This window comes from Penicillium nucicola, assembly GCF_028828085.1.
Source record: "Penicillium nucicola strain IBT 29836 chromosome Unknown utg000002l, whole genome shotgun sequence".
NCBI classification, from domain to species: Eukaryota; Fungi; Ascomycota; class Eurotiomycetes; order Eurotiales; family Aspergillaceae; genus Penicillium; species Penicillium nucicola.
In genome coordinates, this window is record NW_026643126.1 from 1542809 (window position 1) to 1563533 (window position 20725).

Consider the following 20725-nt stretch of genomic DNA (forward strand, 5'->3'; position numbering starts at 1 on the left):
CCAATTCCAATTCCAACACCATGAATCCCGACCAAAAGGACCGCAAGCAGGGCGCCAATCCACAGGCGCGTGGTTCGAATCGCACGATCCCTTGGAATGAGGTACGTCTCGTTTGTTGTGCTCTGAGCTAGCTGTCGCGGCGTGAGCAATCTCCCCGAGGCTTGACAGAGCAGCAACGGCTTTTCTGAGCGAGCCAGAACTTCAGCTGACCCGGCGCCTGATGAAAATTTAGCTGTTCTCTAGTCATGAAGCTGTCCTTTCCTCCCACCTCGACGTCTTGGCTCAGGTAAAAGCGCATACCGCAACAGACAGCGAGGCATTCCAAGCAGTGACGTCGATGGTGAACAAGACTGTCCAGGCGATGAACCAAACGAAGTTGGCCAGAAAGAACATGGTTAGTGAATCCGGATGGTTTGATTTCATCTCAAGCTCTTGACTAACAACTCTGCATGCAGATGCACAGTGAGTTCCATCCGCTCCAAACCCGACATTTGACCCCGCATCATATATCCACCATCCCAAAACCGACAAATACTGATACAGACCTAGAAAATACCTCCTCCAGCTCCGCCTCAAGAGCAACCCCACAAACACAAGATCCAGACACAGAAGCAAACACGCGTAAGAAGCGTCGTCGAAGCTCCCGAGACAAAGAAACAACGATCCCGGACACCGATATCCCGCTCCAAGACCCCTCTACAGGTGAAGAGCGCGCTTCCAAACGATACCGTGATGTTTCACAGCCGTCCGAATGGAATGAGGACGACGTCACGTCCACATCACTTGGGACAGAAGATATCTCGGCTGAAGTCCAGCGCAGACTGAAGATCAAGGAAGAGCAACGGCGGAAGAAGGATAATCCTAAGGCTGATAAGAGGAAGAGAGAGAGCCTTGCATCCAATGAAGCTACTTCACCTGTTATGCCTCGACCAAAGAAGAAGCGGGCGCGCGTGGAGAATGAGCGAAAGAGGGTTGGTGAGGCGGAGGATGAGGCTGGTTCGAAGAAGAAGAGACAGGGATGGTAGGGGATTGCATAACTAGTGCTATGGGCGCTTTTGTGTTTTCATTTGAAAATCACGGTTCTATCCTGGTTTGGATGGGCTGCTGGGGATGGTGGGTGGACTACTAGTCTACTGCTTTCTGTCTGTTGTATTTTATCCTGCACCATTAGCGCAAAAGTCATGGCAACTATGTTGCTTTGCAAATCATATTGAGATACGAATGATATCTCCTCTCGTTGAATACGTTCATTCCCTATTGTTAGTTGGGGCTGTCTTGTTGGCCTAGCCACTCCACCAACTCAACTTGATATTACTTCTCTAGCACTAAATATAAGATTACCTGGCAGCTACAGCATAGATATAAGACATAATTCACTCTACTACTCCTGACTGACTACGAATGTTTGCCCCTCTTGCCTATCTGTAGCAGCTACTCCAAGCCTTCGTCACAATGACATTATATTCCTGATCGGGAAGGGTGACTCCTTCTGACACGAAACAGGCCAAAAATACTCTTTGTTGATTCCACTTAGTACAAATAGTAGAGCAGCAGAATCTTATATTGAGAAGCAGCCTATTAATACACATCAGTTTTCTTTTTTTTTTCCAACTCGGACAGCAGACAGAGGCATGTCCTTCCTCAAGGTCTTACTCATTACACCCCGGTACGCTCCAACTGCCATAGCTTCGATGTGCGAATAGTGACGTCTATGCCTTTACAATTCTTTCCGTTCTTTACAGGAAGCAACCGTTCTGAATACCGGGAAGATTCGGGAAATGGCCCTCGGAAGGGTCATCTGGGCAAGCGTTGCAGTCAGATGCTCTGATGTTTTGCATTTCGCATAGATCGATACCTCAGGTTCTCCACTACTGCATACCACGGATTGGAGTCTCTGTATAATGTAAAATGAGGGCCATATGCCCAGGAACAAAAGACCATTCTTGGCTCAACCAAACTTGAAAGCAGACTGACCAAGGACTTCTTTGTTCTGCTGACCTTTTTGTTGCCAACAATAGCCTTTGTCGGCTTTTCAACTGCCATTGCCATATATAGATATCGGTATAAAACGGGTTGATTCCCTGCCTACCCGTGGACGCATCTGCAGTTAGGGCTAATTCAAACACTATTTCACTCGAACCCAAGTATCAATGCTGCCGTCTCGAGTTTCAAAATACACCACCAGTATCATAGAAACCTTAGACCAATATATCAGAGACTTGACTCACCTTTCCTCTTCTTCCTTCTTCATCTCCCCTGCCATTCCCGTTTCTTGCATCCATCAAGCAGCATCTGATAGCATCTTCATTTTTGTCTTGAGCATATCCTGTATCATCATCTGAGCTATCTACAAGCCCTGCTTGTTATATCTCATCGACCATTTCATCAAGACATCGCCAACCAATTTATCGACGCCTTGTGATATACGGCTTCACAGGCAACTCCTCTCCGGCATTACCCCTCCTGGCCTCCTCTTCCACGCCGCTTTGCTTTTTTATTGCATTTAGAGTATAGACAAACCTCCTGATTCTCAAAGGGACGTTTTGTTTTCCACCCTTGACCTGTGGAGATTCTGAGCAAGTTTGCGTGACCAGGAGATTGGCTTTAAGTGGCTGGACTTGTAGGGAGTCGGCATTCTTTTGAGGTGAAATATTTGGTGAACTGGGACCCCGTTATAAGCAGAAAACACATCAGACACTGCAAACTAGCGACCTCAGCACTCGGTACGATCCAAAAACATTGGTGTTGGGAATCTCTGAAGTTGGAAATCCGGTCCTTGGAAGTTTGATTGAGTGGTCCGACTTGTTCAGGTCTCTTTCTGGGGAGAGGAAGTGGCACGCTCAGAACTACACAAGTTTTGAGGCCGGTATCGACAAGATGTCCTCACAGTCTCCCAAAAACAGAGGCACCAGCGTCTTCCGTCGGAAAGATGCGCCCATTGCTCCTGGCAATGGTTTCGACCACAATAAAAAACGGATGAACAGGTCGAATCCTCTTCCTGCTCCTGGCAGAAGCATCGATGCCCCGGGCATCAACCTCGACTACAATAAAAAACGCAATAACTGGTCGAGCTCCTCGGCTGCTCCTGGCGCCTTCTCCGCGTTTGTCGGATCCTCCCCTGCTCCTGGCAGAACCCATATGTCCACTCGTGCTCCTGGCACCCACTTCGACCACAATAAAAAACGTACTAACGAGTCGAACTCCGCTCCTGGCGGCTTCGGTGCTACTGGCACCGACCCCGACTACAATAAAAAACGCAAGAACTGGTCGGGCAATCAAAGGAACCAAGTTCCTCACCACCGGAATCACAACACGGGCTACAATCACAACCGCAATAGCGGGCCCAACAACTGTGTCCATTCTGAATATACTGTAAGTTCCCGCAGAGATCAACTGAATCCATTCCTTCAAGTACCAAAGTCTAATGCGGACAAGGCGGATGCAAGAAACGGGGATCGGGGCTACCAACATAATCAGGTATATAAATCTGCATATAGTCCTAACATGAAAATTCCCGGGGCTGATATCAACCAGAACCACAACGATGGTTCTCATCGAGGCTATCAAAGTCAAAATAAACATCGGTCCAATCAACGCCGTCACCAGCCGGCTACTCAGGATCAAGATGTCGATATGGATCGCCCTCTGAACAACCATCAAGGTCAACGCAACTCCAATCGGAGCCCAAGAAACTATGATCAGCGAAACTTCCCCCAGCAAAATCAAAACTACAATCGCCAGAATCAAAAATACAATCGAGGCAATTCTGTATGGGGCAACCGTCAAAATTACAATAATATTGTACGTATATATTCTCGCCGCGAGAACGAGGATGCAGATGTGTCCGACTGCTCGTCGTCTTCCAGTGAAGATGAGGAAATGCCTGACGCTCCTCACTATGCCTCCCAATCCAAACAGAAACCAAAGACTAACAATTCCAAACAGCCCAACAAGTTCCAAAGCACATTCCACGATGTCGACCCTGACATCGACATGCAAGATGCACCATCTGATGAACAAGTAAGACTCAACCCTTTCTTCTGCCACAATCCCAGAATCACGCCCTTCTACGGCACTCCATGTTTATATTTTCCTGACCACGTACAGAATGACATTGAAATGGTCGACGCACCACCCCTCATCCCCGACAACGACCCAGTAAGTGAAATCCACGCACTCAGCACCCTAAACCCGCACCACCATTCCCTAAGCACAGTAACTAACGAGCTCCGCGCCCAAAAGAGAATCAAAGCATTTACTCAGGGTGTTCATGCCCTCCAACACATCGTACGTGACAATCCCCAGTACATCTTTCACTGCGATTGCGGTGACTGCATGGATATCAGCTAATCTCATTGAATATAGGTGCACAGCATGGTCAATGTTGCTGCTCAAATTGACACATCCATCCTACAAAACGAATACTGCACCGCATGAGTACCCGATTCTTGGGCCCGAGTCTCTACCTGTGTGTTATATTTTGAATCTCTTGAAAGAGTTCTAATTATATTTTCATGTTGATCGCAACTCCTGTACAGGTTATTTTTCAACCTTTGATCTTGCTGTGACACATACCTGTGAACTTGATACAAGTTATCGCGGAGGAAAGAATTTCAAAAAAGGAAACAACTCGGAGGACAAGGGGTACATTTGGAATGTCGGTCAAGAACTGGCTGGGGGTTCATCACGAGGCCATGCTCGTGGGTGGCTCCTGGCTGGCTGGTTGATTGGCATGAATTGGAGGATATATGGGGTTTTTCTATAGGCTTTTGTGAAATAAATATGTGTCACGCATTTGCAAGATGTGTCTCTTCGTAGATTTTAGATTGCAGATTGTAACTTGTAAGTTGGTGTAGCTGATTGCCTTCTCTTTCTTGGAGCCGAGGTAAGAAAAGATGCTGTTTCTATTATGCTGGCAACTCTGAAGCAAGGCATTGTTTTACACTTGATCTCAAGCGGATTACCAGCAGAGTATTGATCTCAGTCATGGCCTTCCAACTGGATATCTTAACCTGGAGCTACAAGAACAACTGAAGCAGAGCCTCCATACTGTAGCCTTTGGGACACCTTTCCTAATCAGCTTCCAATTCCGTCTTGTGCACTTTTGAGTTCAGATTTCAAATGTTTTGTGCTTTATTCTTTATGCTTGTAACAAGACAACCTACATCATTTCATACCATAAATTTCGATTATTTCCGTACGACATGAGCTATACCTTACCTGTGTACTATAGTTTCTAAGCCCCACACACCGTAAGTATAACAACCGAATAAGCCGCGAATAGTTGCGCAGCCCGTGAGTCTTGATCAAGATTTCACAACTGCTGTAGACACTGCTCGTGTTCCATCTGTGACTGCATACTTTGAAATATCTGGAGTGCACCAGATGGTTCCATTGACTGGAGAGACCAACACAGATGATAGTCAAGACAATCCAGTGACTGCATAACAGATGGAACACGAGCAGCGCCTACAGAAATTGCGACGACTGAATGGTTGGCCTGCCGACGCACTAAGAATCAACTTTGCGTTAACAGTAGTATTAGCCCAGCACGAAGAACGAGGGGAAATAGAATCCAATGCAAGAAACGCCAAATCCCAATGCAAGGCACACATATAATACAAAATGAGAGGGGTGCTGCTATACAAGACGAACGCGCAAACTCAGCCCCGTGAGTTTCATTCCTTCTTCTCAACCTCCAATCCCTCCTTCGCATCCTTAACATCCTTTCCACCCTCACCATCCTTCCCACCCCAAGTCCAAACATCCCAGATATGCTCCTGAATCAAATCGCCATACCCCTTGCCCTCATTGAGAGCCTCCTGCTCCTTCCGCAACCTCTTCTCCTTCCACCCCTCAGCCTCCCCACCCATCCAAACGCGCTGCACCACGCCCTTCTCTTGCAACTGCCGAGCCCTCAGCTTCTCCAGCTCCTCACTAACCGTCACCGACGCATTCGCATCGGCCTGCGCCTTGAGCAGTTCCGCCTCCGCCTCTCGGATTTGAGCATCGCGCGAGGCGCGTAATCGCTCTTGGATTTCTTGCGCGCGCTCACTGGGCATGCTGGAGACTCCGCCCGAGAACCCGGCGATGCGGGAATCGATACGGTCGACGATACTCCGGCCTGTACGGTCGCCCACGATGTGGTTGGCTGATGCGCCGAAGGAGCATAGCACTAGGACCGTGAGGGGGTCTATTTTGCGCGGTGGGAGGGCGACTAGGATTGGGGCGCCGATGAGGAAGGTGTAGGCTGCGTAGTTTTTGAAGCGCTTGTAGTCTGCTTCGCGCTTTGCTGCGATGTCCGTGGGGTCTGGTGATGACATTGTGGTTTTGTGGGGTTGATGATCAGCCTTGGGTTGAGGCCGGAGGAGATGCAAATTTCACGGGGACCGGGTTGTGCCGCATGTGCAGGTCATGTGATATAGGCATGGTCTCGATTTTTTGTTCAGTGGCATCTCGAGTTGTATCATGTTTGCCTTTGCACAACAGTTGATGAATGCATGATATTTCATTAACATTGCATATAAGAGATATGACTAGGATTCCAGAATAGTATCAAGTGCCTTCGATGTGTGGCGTAGTCACCACAGCCACCCAGCTATAAATAAAAAGCTTCCCCGAAGCTTAGCCGGTGGAGTCAAATCTTGCATACTTCGATGGTCTTCGATAGTTGCCAATAATGCAGTAGGGCGCTTAAGGTCATTCCTGGGTCGATAGTGGGGGTTTCTGCAGATAATAGCTATTTTCATGAGAATAATACAGAATCTAGAGTCTCAACGGCAGTGGAAACATCCAATGAAAGCAACGCAGCCCCTGTTCCACCTCCACGCCTCATTACGACGCCCTCCGACATACCCGAAGTGGACCATTGATGGTTCCTGGATATGATTCGCGGCCTCAGAGTAGACGCAGAAAATTGACCTTGACAGTAATACAGCAGCTCTAGTTATAAACCTTGCTTATTTCCTTTCAACTCTTTTTTTTATTTCCTTTCAATCTCTCCATCTCACGTTCATCTCATTTCCTCACATCCTCACATCTCACATCTCACACCTTCAAAACACCTTCCAACACATCACAATGTTCGCCAACAGTCTTTTCTCGTGGTTCTCCTCCAAGGAGTCCTCTGCCCCCGAGGCTACCTGGGACGCTACCACCGCTACCGTCCACAACCAACAACCCACCAGCCCCGAGGCTCCCTCCACCGACCGTGTTGTCACTGAGCAGCCCGTACGTCGATACATAAGCGATCCATACATGCAATGATCAGACCAAAGCTAACATCTGCCCCCAGAACTCCCAGGAGAACATGAAGCTGCGCGGTGGTGGTGTCGGCGATATCTGCTGCGGCGTGTAAGTTTTTTCTTTGAATCGGAATCAACAGTTCGTGGAATGCCTACTGACATATCTCCAGGTGTGCCGGTCTCCTTTGCTTCGAGTGCTGTGAGGACTGCTGCTAAATGCGCGACTCTCTACCCTCTTCTCAACGTCCCCTATCTACCATGAATACTGCTTGATACCTGCGTCACCGGAACAATAATACTTTCCAGTTATGGGTTTGTGGTGACCGGTATGGAATATCCAGTCAAAGCTGGGAACGGGGATGTGGAGATGATGGAGATGGATGGCCCATATGCTTCAGATGTGTTCTTATGATTTTTGCTACTTTTGCGCAGATCTGCGCGACGATGGCGTCGGATTTGCTGTTTTTCTGTTCTTCGCAATACCCTTTGCTTTATTTGAGTTAATGCAAATCCTTCAGACTTTTTATTGGTTTCCATTGATAGTTCAAACGTAAATGAATGGCAAAAGAACAAAGTCACAAAGAAAGAGATCTCCAGTTCCGATTTGTTCAAAACAAAGCCGCACCACATAGCCCCAGCATGTCCCTTCATGGCTGTATGCAACGGGCAAAATTAACTTCCATCTCCTGTTCCCCATCGTAGTCTCTGAAAAAAAATAATGGCAAATTGATTAACTATCGGGCCATCGCTCATACTTCAACCGCATTCTCCCCGAGCATTCATGAAAAGTCCAGTTTCGAGGCTGAGTACCGCAAGAGAAGATGTCTATCTTTCCTCAAATTTCAAGCGATGCAACTCCTCCGCGAGCTTCATATCATCATCGAGGTCGTCAGAACTAGCTTGCTCCTTGGTCTCGCTGGTAGTATCCAAGTCGATGAGATCATCCGCCATTTCGACGTCGCTACGATGGCTTCGGAAAGTAGCAAAGCCGCGGGTGATTTCGTTGATCTCATTCTCAACGAGGTCATCTGCGAAGGCGGCGCACTTGGACAGTGGGGCTTCGACGTGGGCCACGAGAGCGGCGAGATTCTGGAAGCGCCTGAAACAGCGGGGGCAGCTGGCGAGGATTAGCGTCAGAGAAGGGGGTTAGGATATACAGAGACTTTCTTACTCTTTGATAGCACTATCATCACCAAGAGCAATGTGAATGCGAAACTCACGGGCAGTCTCGAATGAACTACCGCAGTTGCAGACGAAGCAGCCCTTGTCGGCATTCCAGAACTCCTGAGGATCGACGTTCAAAGGACTTTGATGAGATGTTGTACTTGCGCTGGGAGTGCCGGCGCCAGAGACTGCGGACTCGGGCTGCTCGGCAGAGTAGCCTTCCAAGCTTTGCTCAGGGACATGAGCGGGAGGCGAACGGAGTTTAGAGCGGAAAAGGGAAGTAGCTGGATGGTAAAGAGGGAAGTTGCTAGCAGGTCTTGAGTCGGTGCAAGTCTCGAGGGAAGATATCGATGGCAGGGAACCGCTTTCGTCAAAGGTGTCTGTGAGCTGGTAATGTTCGTGAGCGAGAGACCCCCTAGAAAAGACGGGAATTGGTTGGCCAGGAGACGTGCTGAGATCGTAGCTGGAGTCAGGAGTTGGTTCGTCATCCTTGGCCAGAGATCCCAGTGGAGGGTCAATGGGTGCGACACGTCTATCGAAAATGTTCTCCGGGGCATAGACAGAAATAGACTGGTAGATAGACACGCCACCAGACTCAAAGTCAATTGAAGGCTTAGAAGCCAGCGTCCTCCCGCGCTGGGAGCCACCGGTGTTAGACTCGAGCTGAAATGAGGCTGAGGCCAGATCCAGTCTGACTCCGCCTTCCTGCTCATCGTCTTCGGAGGGAGCAGACTGGAGAGTGTCTGACTCGGAAGAGGAAGGGAAGCGTCCTGCGTCTAAGAAGTTCTGCTCTGCAGGACCTTCGGCCTTGACCTCATCACCGTGCTGACCATCCTTATTCACAACGGGGCAGTTGCCGCTTTCGAGGTGCACGATAATGCCGGATGCTGAGCTGCAAGAGAAGTCGCAGTGGGAACAGGAGACCCTCTTGGCCATGTTGTGGTTCTGTGTTGATGTTTCAGTATTGGCAGAGCAGAATTAGACTACAGGCAGGCAACTTAAGAAAGAGATATGAGGGAGAGGATGTGAAAGGAAGCAAGAGAGACACATGAATCAGGATTGGGAGAGCTTCCGACTCTTGACGGCTGAGACTTACATTTTGGACATGAGTTTCCAGCCCACCTTGGCTGCGAAAATCAAGGCCACAGTGAGCACAGGGAATGTAGCTTTCGTTGGTCATGTTGTGTAGAAAGAGAGATGTGGAGAGGAGAAGTCAAGACTGCCTGGAAGGAGATAGAAATGTTGTCTGTGGTTATTTTTGTAGACAATGAGGTGTCCCAGATATCTGCTGCAGATAGTCTGAACGGGTGCAAACAACTGGCCCTCTTTATCCAAGGCAGCAACCGAAAGACGCTTGGCAATGAATGAGTGCAGAGTGAAAAAAACATTGAGACTGGAAACACTTTTTAACGGAGGAGGCCTCATCACGACATGCTGATGAGCCCTGGCTAAAGAGGTTTGAATTACTGGGGGCGTGACAGGTCATAGGATTGAAAGTCAACCTCACATATTGTTTCCATTTAAAAAGCGAACTGGTCCTGAGTTTTTGGAACGTTACAATGTACCAGCATTGTACTTTGTGTGATCCATCACGCGATGATTGTGAACTACAGTCATATCAATGATGTGAACTTAATTTATTTGCTTATCGGCGCGCTCATGCTAGTATTCGATTCAGATTTAACATGTTGCATGGTCCTCCAGTTGAGATGGATTTAAAAGCGAGAGAAGGGCAACCTAATTATGTTAGATATTCCTGAACAAAGCCCGGAGACTGACATGACTTACCATTTACCCCGAAGAGTGATAACAGCCCAATTATTTCCATCCTCATCAGTCTCCTTCTCAACCTTAGTGGAGAAGGAAATAGCACTCATAATACCATCTCCAAACTTCTCATTCAGCACGGCCTTGTAAGCATATCCGTAGTTCTGCACAATCTCATAAAGACGGTAGATAAGAGGCTCCTTGGGTGGCATCTCAACTGAGCGACCCCGATCAGGGAATCCACTGAGCTGGTCTTCCAGCGGCTGCTGGGGAATTCCGAGAAGGCTTGCCAATTTCTCAATGTCCTCTTGCGATGCTCGAGCCTGGCCATAGAAGATCGCAGCAGCAGCTACTTCACTGCGGCCGAGATGCTCACCAATCTTCTCGAATGTGAGCTTGCGAGCTGCCTTCGCTTTGAAGAGCGTTGCAGAGGCCGCGGGGAGGTAGGGATGTTGCGTGGTCTGATTCACGGCCCATGATGTCAGCGGGGAAGCGGGGAAGAGGGGTCAACTGAAGATATCAACATAATACTCACATCCAAGGTTGCGAGAGACATGTTTGATCTTGCTTTTCAATGGTGTAGAGTTGGGTTTGGAATTGGCCAGGTTGGATGATAGTTGAATGGTCTTTGTTGTGATCTGATAACAACTGCGGGGAAAGAGGGTTAGGGTCTGACCCGTGGACCTATATTTAGGTCGGATTTGTCAGAAATGTGACTTAGTTACATTATCTCCAGGGCTGCTCAGGTGATTTATGATTTGAACTTTGGAAGTCATCAAAGGTTTTCACACAACGGAGTGTTCCTCTAATGTGCTAGCACTTTGCCTGGGTCCTTTATTGAATGTCCTCATTTTACTTGAAATGGAGACCCCTAGCATATATGATTTCGGTGGGCAAGCAGCTGAATATGTGAAACTGATATATACTCGCCCGTTGTCCGCCTAAAATAAGCATAAATTTAGGCTTTGGACGCGACCCCGTGACCTTGGAACCGTGGTAGACTTGGTAGACTGCCCCTTGCATCTACCCCTGGATCTTGTTAGAGACCACTCTAGACATCTACACTCAGACCACAGATGACGGTGGGCACCCTCAACTTTTTCAAAGTGATTCTGTGCCTTAGGCATAAATTTTGGCACGTTCGGTAATGTTATGTAGTACATGCTCGAAAATGGCAATTCAATCAGAGAACGTGATTGTCAAGAAAAGTCTTCACCTATAGATATTCCGTGACGTATCACTTCTCCTGGTATTCGCCAGTGAATGACTGTCACAAGGCAGTGAAGATAGCTAATTCATTTCACTCATGTAGTCTATTCCTAAAGAGAGAGCCAAGTGCTCAGGCAGGGGAGGTATAGTCTCTTTGCTTTCAGGGACATCTTTTGCGAGTGACTGCGTAACGCCTTACACCAAAGATGGAATCGGAGATCTCGCTTCGCCTCGCCTCGAGCATCCCGGCTCTTTGCTGAAGATTTTCTACTTACTAGCTCTTTTGATTTTCCGAAAAAGTAATAATGGTAAAAAATATTCAAATTCTCAGTTATCCAAAAAGCGGTCCGTAATTATTAAGTCTGTGTCTGTCTGCGAAAGCCATTACATCTCTAGTTGTGAGTGTATAATTCATGAACTGGATTGGTCGCAAGCTCCGCGGGCCGATTTTGCCCAGATGCAGCCAATTCGGCAAGCTGAGAGCCAGGAGCCTGTCCGACGCCAGCGAGGTACGAGTCGGCAGGTTTCTTCAACATACCCTTCGTGGAAATGAGCACATCTGCCTCTGCGTACCCGGTCGCGCTTGGTTCATACGGACCCTGGGGTGCATTCTGCTGATTTGCGAGCATGGCTTTTCGTTTTTGGTGGCCAAGGAAGAAGAATATCACAGCCACGATGAGCAAGGCACAAACGAGACCAACAACGATCCCGGCTATCGCACCGCCGGACAAGGTCAACCCAGAGGATGCATCGGAGGATGTAGAGGGGGGCGTAGAGGAGGACGTAGATAGACTTGTTGAAGTTGCTATAGTCGCTGTAGCTTGGGTTGCAGTAGAGATAGAGGCCGTGGCGGTTGGTGCTCCCGAGACGAGTACTTTGATACCGCGAAAGCGTCCATTAGCGGGGCTCTCCCACTTCCAGGATTCGCAGGAGGTGGCGTTGACGTCGCTTTGCTCGCTGTCCGGGCATTTTGCACGTTGATATATCAAAAGACAAGGCAAAGATCCTTCAGGATCGTACGAGGCCGCATTTCCATTGGGAAGATCGATATCGGTACAGTCCAAATTCTTGGTCCCGTGGATGGTGGTCGTCTCGTTGGCTGAGTTGGTGTATTGAAATGTCCACGATTGGACCAGTGGAAGAAGAGCGAATATATAGAGCAGGATGTCCATTGTCAACCTGATGGGCCCAACGAAAATGGCGAAGACTTCCAGGATCAGCCCTGGGGGCTATGGGGACTCGAGTAAGGTAAGACTCGATGTGCTGGCAAGGCAGGGGAAAAACTGGCTGGGATCACGCCGAGCCTGGGGCCGACCATGCATAAATGACTAATGCTATGGGCGTGACACTCACAGCACTTAGTGTTTACAGGTTAATACGCAGACAAGAAAAGTTTCGTTGCGCGAGGCTGGGATATACGACAGATTGAACTATCTACTTCCTAGCGGTTTCGTAACGATGGCAATACTGTGACGTCCCGCCTACTCCAAGGGCTGTGATTGATCGGGGCTTGGTCAAATACGCTGTGGGCCATCGAAACAGAGGAGCCCCAAGTGGGTGGTTCAACTGGTGTTCAGGTTCCAGAGAGCGTACTGTACAGCCTCGCGCTACTGAGAGAGAATCCCTGCCGGTTCTGGGCAGTGAAGAGCTGCCAATCGGGCTGACTCCCCGTCCCGGGTTAGTTCTCCGTCTCGGCTACTCCGCAGGTGGATGCCCCCCCAGAAACTCTACAGGGGATAGGAAACCCAGTGGGAAAACCCTGACTAATGAATCCTACTTAGAATTCCTTAAATCATAGGATGCATAGTGCGTTTCGTAATTGATCTCTTACGCCTCTTTGAATCACGTAGCTATACAGTAGAAACCGAGTCGTTTCGCTAGCTTACTATAGAGAAATTCTGATCTATCGCTATCCTCGTCCTTGGTTAGGGTTCATACGTGGACTTCTTGTACCGTTCTGTGCCAAAGGATCACCCAATAAACGATCTGCTAAACCCGATATCATATACTCATGCATGCTGTCATCACTTTCCATCTATGGTATGTTGACAGAGGACGACTACTCAAGGACGAAAGAGACAGAAGAAGCAATATCGAACAATCAAACAAGAGATCCCAATTGGGCGACATGCATTCTAGTGCCATCTTGGCTTGGTTCAGTCGGCTTTGGTAGCGTGAGAAATCGCGGTTTTAATTGGCTGGGTATTGCTACTGTACATACTGTACTTTTGCCCGGGCAAACAGTACATATGGTGCATAGGCTGTGACTAGTCAGAAGACTTGCATGATACGGACGGTGACCACCAGCCTCTCAGTAACTATTAATTATTTTCAGATACCTGGTCTTGATTCTACGACATGCTTCATAGCTCTATCGAATTCTGTTTCATACCATGTGATATCAGCTGCTCATTTCTATATTTCTGCTTTTATCGACTCGTCCAGAATCTGAATTGAACTGGCTTTGAGATCTTTTTATATAGGTGCCTAGGTGATATGCTCCCTTTAAGTTGTCTCGAGGTTTGCTTGGAGAGAAATGTGAGATATGCAGGGCACTCGCACAATTCGACCTAGAGTAGGTCTTGCTTGGCAGTCATGCAGGCCCCACCTTATACTTGAGTACATAGCCGGGTTGATTTAGGGGTCGGATGATCTTCCAGGCAGTGGGTCCCTCCTAACTAAGGGCTTGGCTGCGGCTGAGTGTCCGAGAGCCACGCACTTGGACCCTGGATGAGAGAAAACATTGCTGTATTCCCTAATGGTTCCTCCCACACCCGCCGTTCCCCACATTCATCTATCTCAATCACTTCAGTATCTTATGCTACATCCTGGCTCATGTCTTCGAACATCCTTGATTATACATGATCCTCCAGAATATCAAAATGTGGCCCTTCAAAGTCGATGGAGTCTATCGAGACTTATCTTCATGAGTGGAGGACGTATGAATTCAAATACCTACCACGGTTTTCCCGTCTTCTAGACTGTCGCTGGAAGATCTGCTTCGAATATTCGTTAATGACAAAGAAGAATACAAAGTAAATCGAATCAAAGACACCCAGTTACACTATAGTAAACTTTAATGCAGAGCCTCATAGATTAATATTAAAGACACGAAATAGTATTCGGCCAGAGACTACAATAATACACCTAAAAAACTTCACATATTCCATAATGAATACCCCGACAAACCAGGACCTCCGAAAAGACTAGCAATTTAGTCAAAAGCCGCAGAGGATAACGAATTTGTAGAAGACCATAAAGACGATAATAAGCCTCTACAAGATAAAACTAACCCGAATAGGAAGGAGAGACTGGTTTCAAAAAGACCTCGGAAATCGATTAAAGGCTTTTAAAAGAGGAAGGGGTAATATGATGAACCTGGCCCTGACCCCGTTGACCTTCTGTCACGTGCTTAGGCTGCCATCCCATGTACGATATCATATTGCGACTACATCGCAATCTTTTCCCTCTTTCTCTCTCTCTTCAGCTTTATTACTTTCTCCAATACTACGTGATATCCTATCATCTTGAGTTCTTACAAAGATTATATTAAGACCTCGGGAATGCAAATGATACCCTTAACCATAGCACCTAGGTACAAGTGAAAAGCAGATCAGCAAGTATTAGTAGTGGGTAGTGTGATGGTCCAATCATCCCATAATCCTTCCAAGGCTGATCACGAGTGGTGGCGCGAACCGCGCGTCAGCGGAATTCTCAACCGGCCTATCTAGAACAAACTCGCTCTACTAACCCCTTTCGTGCGACGCAGAAGCAAGCATTGCTTTTTCCCCATCCTACTATCCCTCCCGCGATTATAGATTGGTGGATCCAGGGCTTCAGTACGGCTAAACGGACGAGAAGCCCTGTTCATACCCTACGGTCGTATGTCCTTGGATGAGCGTTGAATAGAAACTTGTTTCAATAGAGACCTCGAGACTTCACGTTTCCCATATTCGACCAGATATTTCTCTAAGACAGACAAGGGTTCGTCAGATCTTGCCCGGGTGATCTCAGGGTGGGGGCTGCTTTAGTGGTCGCGCGATTGGGGCGAAAGGGTGTGTGGGCTATAGTATTCGTAGACGGGGTGAGCATATTTATATGTAGGTGAAAACCGGTTGAGGAGACTACAAGGCGACACGATCACCGCATCCATGATAGGTCGCCCGAATGGCCCCTGTGATGCCATGATAATGGATCATTCGTTGTAAATGCTGCTTCCTATGTACCTTGCGCCCATCTGGGATGCTGATTATTACCCTGAGCAAACTAGTTTGTGTTTGCTATGCAGGGCAGCGCCTGCATAATGCCTGGTTAGCACCTAGGCAAGCTCAGCCTCCTCAAGTGTTGGATTGACTCTCTTTATTTTCTCGAATCTCCTCGAATCTCCTTCAACCCTCTACGAACTGTAACCTTAACAAACCTTATCGGCAACTGACGAAGCAGAAAATCTCATTTTATGAATGGCTTCCCGGTATACTAGCCTAAGAAAAGGCATCAAACCGAAGAATTGGAGCTGGAGATCCCTTTGTCTGGACACATGGATTCCTGAAATAACTGCGACACTCTTCAGTATCGCGTGCTTCATTGCAATATGCAGTATCCTCATTGCCTATAATCAAGAGAGCCGACCGATGATCTACCCTGGCCTGTCCCTAAACGCTATTATCTCAGTCTTAGCAACAGGCTGCAAATCATCGTTGATTTTTGTGGTTGGAGAGGCTATGGGTCAACTTAAAAGGGCCTGGTTCTCTGCAAAACCTAAAACGCTTGTCGATATACAGACACTTGATAGTGCCAGTCGAGGACCCCTTGGTTCGATCGCCACCCTGTTTCAGAGGACAAGACGATCATTAGCCTCTATTGGGGCAGTTGTTATCATACTTCTGCTTGCTTTCGATCCGTTCATTCAGCAGATCATTAGCTACCCTACTCGGTTGACTGATATGCACGGCGGCGGAAGTGTTGCAACAACGAAAAGGTTGGACTACTTCGTCCCTGCAATAGACTATAACTTCATTTACTCTTCGGGCCTTTGGTCTGAGGACACCATGCTGAGACCCAGTTGCTCATCGGGAAATTGCACCTGGTCGAGATTCCGATCCGCTGGAATGTGTAATCGGTGCTTTGATATCACGAAATCCGTTGATCTAAAATGCGAAGAATTCGAGGTTTATCCTAACAAGATCTCCGATCAGCCCGATAGAAGAGCGATGAATTTTACATGTCACCTTACCCCCCCTCAAGGAAATTCGGCTCAATTCTATCAGGGATTCCTTTTTTGTTGGAATCCTCGGAATCCTCGTCGTCGGTGTACCAAACGAGTAGTGTCTCTTGGCATGTCTTTTCGGCTTATGGCGCTAATGTTTATGTGGACTATTCTCATAATGGGAACTACTCGTTTAATTGGCCAGGTGATCCGCTGATGGTTGTCGCTTATGCCGAGATAGAGTATGATGAAGACTACCTCGGCCCGGACTCGGATCTTATTGGCGGGATGAAAGTTGACAAGGTGACACAGTGTAGTCTTGAGCTCTGTGTTCTCGAACACGATGTGTCCGTCGAAGATGGTACGCCGGAGATAAATACTTCAGTTCTCGACTACGGCCAATTATTGTGGAGAAATAGTCCTGCCCACTCGACCCCCACGGGCGAAACGCTGTGTTGGCAGCCAACATCTGGCCCGCAGGATATAACATTTGGGGATTATATCCGCAATGACAATTCCACATATGCCCAGCTCGGCTCAGTTGAGTATGCCTTTTGTGGTATTTCTTATGATATAAAACTACATGAGAGCGTTTTTGTGGGATCTATGATTCGGCTCCATTTTCGATATCCTAAGGGAGACGGAAACCAAGACGCGAAACCAGATGGCGATCCCAACACCATTCGTATTGGCTCTGTCGGTCTTGACACTATCATGTCCAACGTTGCCAAACAAATGAACAAGGAAGCTCTACGCCTGAATGGCTCGGATGTGCACGGCATTACACATGTCACTGAAGTCTATGTGGAAGTGCAGTGGCTCTGGTTAATTCTTCCAATTGTACTAGTGGTCACAGGGATCATATTCGTTGTCATGGTCATTATTGACAACAAAAAGAATGGCACGAGTTTATGGAAGTCGTCTGTACTAGCATTTTTATATCACGGATTACATGATGTTGACAAAGAAGGTTGTATGGCTGTCAGTGTTATGGAGAGGAAAGCTGAAGAATTGGTTGTTCGACTTCAGGCATCTGATGATGGAAATGGAGGATTGATACTACGAGAACAGAAGGATTCTGTGTAATGCGTTATGAGCTACTCCTAATCTATGGTCCAGGTGGAGGAAGAGTTTTCATTTAGCCAATCCAATTCAATCCTACTTTTCCACAGTGAACGCTGTTGAAATTTCCTCGTCCGAGTATAAAAAGCAACCAATTTGTTCAACGTACTTTCAGTCAGTTTCGCAAATTTCGAGAAAGCCTCTCTTTGCATACTCAGGAGATGAGTGCAATACATTTTGCTCTTACTGAGCAGCCTCACGAACGAGTGGTTCAAGCGGCATTATGGACTTAGTTGCTTTTACAGAAACTCTCCATTGGGCGCAGTTCTGTGGGTCAACATCATCATAGATTAATTCCCAATGGGTCCGAACATTTGCGAAACCACTAGATTCGGAGACGAGCATTTGGTTCAGCGTGCTAGTAACTCCTATCCATATCCGCTCAGAATAGGTTCTACAACAAGTGCTAGTCATTAGTGTCTCGCTGCCTCACTCAGCCGCTTAAACCTACAATTTGATTGCACACAGCGTATTATATAAGTGTAGTAATTCTCGTGGGCTAAAAGTCCCTCCAGGAAGGTAGTTCTATACTGAAAACCCAGGGTGTCTCCTTAAATAATTCTGATGTCGCTGTCGCCATTTTCTCCAAGTCAACTGCGCCATCTTTGCCGGTGAGTACCATAGCGTGTCGATGACCGTTACCACGTAGTAGGCACACAGTCTTGGTTTTACTTTTGCCTTTAAATCTATCAGTCCACTTCAGCAGCGGGCCCGCCCATTTCTCGAGGTCCCATTGCCGTAGACTACCCGTGAGTAGGGCAAAAATAGTACCGCAGGCTGTAAGCAGAAAAATACCCCAATTTCCGAAACATATCCATGGCACAATAGATAGTATAAGCTGGGTCATTATAACCAACCACCCTATGACCTAGACGTGATCAATTTGGCGGTTTCTGGGCCCCTGCTGGATCTCAAAGATATCGATACGTAAAGACAAGTAAGGCTTAGTATCAACTAAATCTTCAAACTCATCCCCTGGTGTTTTTTCAACCCTTATGTCATGATCGCGGAGAATACGTCCGAGCAACCAGAAGCGATTTTCCCGGGCATATCCAGTCGAGCAGTTAATGACCTTAGAAGGGCAATCAGGATCAGATGGCATCAGTTGCTTATCGCCAACCACGATGCGAACGAGAAGAAGGCATAGCCTACCCAGCCAAAGTAAAATGCTACAGGGGTGAGGTAAAGTTTCGGCCCCTTTCGAAAAGGCTGGATGTAGATACCAAAAAGCTGGGCAATAGCACTTCGCACGATATCCCCTCCGACTAAAAGCAATAGCGACAAGATATCGGCGGGGTTTTTGCTATTGAGTCGCTAGCTGTGTTATAGTGCTCATTATCCTGCCACTTATGAATGAGAAATCAAGGGAGAGAAACGAAGTCAGCAGAAAAAGAAAGCAGGAAGGATCGACATTCAAATATCTCTTTCCACCCAGAAGATGAATTTCTCGGCAGGCTTGCCATTGATCTGACCCAGCAAAAGCAAACCAGCTACAGTAATTCAACGATTAATAAAATTATGGGCCAGATGAAGAGGAACCAGGACAAAGAATCGCCCACTTTGTTCGACCTAAGCAAACTCTCTTTACTCAAGATGCACGGCTCTGGTCAACAAGCTAGCTATAGTTTTATTCATCCTACCTTTCAAGAATTCTTCACTGCCCACTGGCTCGTTCGGGACGAGAAACGGTTGAGTTTGTCAATCCGAGAAGAACGAGTCTCTTTTCGCTACAAAGAGCAGGTGTGGAGATTTGTTGCTGGTTTACTTCAAGATAAAGGCGACGAAGAACAAATCAACCGCTTTTTTGGCTAAATCAAAGACTGGCACATCGATTTGATTATCTCTTGCCGCGACCAGGTGCACAATAAGGGCTTTTCAAATGAGAGATGCAGCGAATTTACCAAAAAACGACGATCTTTGTATCCTTATATTCTCAGACGGGAACAGGTTCTCGCAAAACACAGAGAAAAGCAATGGGTGCGTTTGAATGACCCCGAAATGTTCCGGGCCATACAAGATTGGGAAGACAAGGACGCAGAATGGAAGAGAATGGAGCGGCAGGTCATGAGAAGATATGATGATCGGGATGAGAACAAATTGTGGAGTGATACGTTTGGCGGGCTACAGTAGAAGCTGAGCTTGATTGCAGATGATTATTCAATAACGTTATTTGAAATTGAAACCCTGAGAACTCTATCTTTTGGTTTGGGTTGGTAAGCTCAGAATGGAACAAAACGCTCCCACACAATCCACACCCATCGGAAAAGAATATCTCATCCACCTCACAGAAGAATAGAAGTCAAATTCGAAGCCCAGGTCAGATTTGATGTGCGCAAGTCAAGAATTATCAATCCAATGTTAATTCCTTGAAAATTGGTGTTTCAAAAATCAATTGTAAAGTCTCTCGAGACTGCGTCGGTAATAAAAATGCCGCTATCTAGACTATTAGAATGCTGGAATGCTAAAAAAAGGAACATTCTAGCACAACTTGGGTCGCCTTTGCGATATGTTTAGACATTGCTAGTTTTACATTACAGAGAAGAGCAATGGCAAGATAGAATCCCTGAATAATACTACCCACCCGGCATATGCTAGCAACAGTCAGCAAGAAATGGCAGATGGCTCACAAGGGAACAAACTTTGTATACCCCATATCCACCACGCGACCGAGATCTATGTTTTATACTCCGTATAAAGTCTTCCATAAGATCATTAACTTTGGACCAAGGTAGACCCACCACACTAAGCCCTCTTAGGAAACCAGTGCGAGCTGGCTCTTTCAGCGGGATGTATGATGCCGTAAACCGACGAATTTACACGTGGGGCAATCTTCTGAAGCAAAAAATGAAATAAGACCGGGATTTGTTTGTCCTGGCGAACACATGCGCAGAAACCTCGGTCTTTGTCTTACGATTCAAAAATGAAGCATGGGGATCGACATAGCGTGAACGATAAAGATGGTCCCTGGCCGGATCATTCATTCCCTTTTAATAAGTTATAGTACGGCACACAA

At 47.2% G+C, this 20725-nt stretch overlaps 8 protein-coding genes across 8 annotated transcripts; 4 read left to right on the top strand and 4 right to left on the bottom strand.

The window, feature by feature from the left end:
- Window positions 1–20: 20 nt before the first annotated feature.
- N7511_002347 (uncharacterized protein) lies at window positions 21–1025 on the top strand (the record flags this gene model as incomplete). Its single annotated transcript, XM_057124772.1, has 4 exons — window positions 21–101; window positions 233–394; window positions 456–462; window positions 550–1025. The coding sequence occupies 4 exons, from the start codon at window positions 21–23 to the stop codon at window positions 1023–1025; spliced, it is 726 nt and encodes a 241-aa protein (XP_056986931.1).
- A 1852-nt stretch (window positions 1026–2877) lies between these two features.
- On the top strand, window positions 2878–4437 carry N7511_002348 (uncharacterized protein; the record flags this gene model as incomplete). Its single annotated transcript, XM_057124773.1, has 5 exons — window positions 2878–3372; window positions 3662–3801; window positions 3867–4020; window positions 4108–4287; window positions 4366–4437. 5 exons carry the CDS (start codon window positions 2878–2880, stop codon window positions 4435–4437), a joined length of 1041 nt encoding a protein of 346 aa, XP_056986932.1.
- Window positions 4438–5678: 1241 nt separating this feature from the next.
- Window positions 5679–6323, bottom strand: N7511_002349 (uncharacterized protein; the record flags this gene model as incomplete). Its single annotated transcript, XM_057124774.1, has 1 exon — window positions 5679–6323. One exon carries the CDS (start codon window positions 6321–6323, stop codon window positions 5679–5681), a length of 645 nt encoding a protein of 214 aa, XP_056986933.1.
- A 757-nt stretch (window positions 6324–7080) lies between these two features.
- N7511_002350 (uncharacterized protein) lies at window positions 7081–7460 on the top strand (the record flags this gene model as incomplete). Its single annotated transcript, XM_057124775.1, has 3 exons — window positions 7081–7230; window positions 7295–7353; window positions 7415–7460. 3 exons carry the CDS (start codon window positions 7081–7083, stop codon window positions 7458–7460), a joined length of 255 nt encoding a protein of 84 aa, XP_056986934.1.
- A 609-nt stretch (window positions 7461–8069) lies between these two features.
- Window positions 8070–9588, bottom strand: N7511_002351 (putative C2H2 finger domain protein; the record flags this gene model as incomplete). The annotated part of the gene is made up of 3 exons (XM_057124776.1): window positions 8070–8361; window positions 8416–9353; window positions 9505–9588. The coding sequence occupies 3 exons, from the start codon at window positions 9586–9588 to the stop codon at window positions 8070–8072; spliced, it is 1314 nt and encodes a 437-aa protein (XP_056986935.1).
- A 535-nt stretch (window positions 9589–10123) lies between these two features.
- Window positions 10124–10731, bottom strand: cyn1 (putative cyanate hydratase; the record flags this gene model as incomplete). The annotated part of the gene is made up of 3 exons (XM_057124777.1): window positions 10124–10145; window positions 10197–10636; window positions 10711–10731. The coding sequence occupies 3 exons, from the start codon at window positions 10729–10731 to the stop codon at window positions 10124–10126; spliced, it is 483 nt and encodes a 160-aa protein (XP_056986936.1).
- Window positions 10732–11776: 1045 nt separating this feature from the next.
- N7511_002353 (EGFR-like transmembrane domain-containing protein) lies at window positions 11777–12556 on the bottom strand (the record flags this gene model as incomplete). The annotated part of the gene is made up of 1 exon (XM_057124778.1): window positions 11777–12556. The coding sequence occupies one exon, from the start codon at window positions 12554–12556 to the stop codon at window positions 11777–11779; it is 780 nt and encodes a 259-aa protein (XP_056986937.1).
- Window positions 12557–16806: 4250 nt separating this feature from the next.
- Window positions 16807–17676, top strand: N7511_002354 (uncharacterized protein; the record flags this gene model as incomplete). The annotated part of the gene is made up of 1 exon (XM_057124779.1): window positions 16807–17676. One exon carries the CDS (start codon window positions 16807–16809, stop codon window positions 17674–17676), a length of 870 nt encoding a protein of 289 aa, XP_056986938.1.
- Between the last annotated feature and the right edge of the window lie 3049 nt (window positions 17677–20725).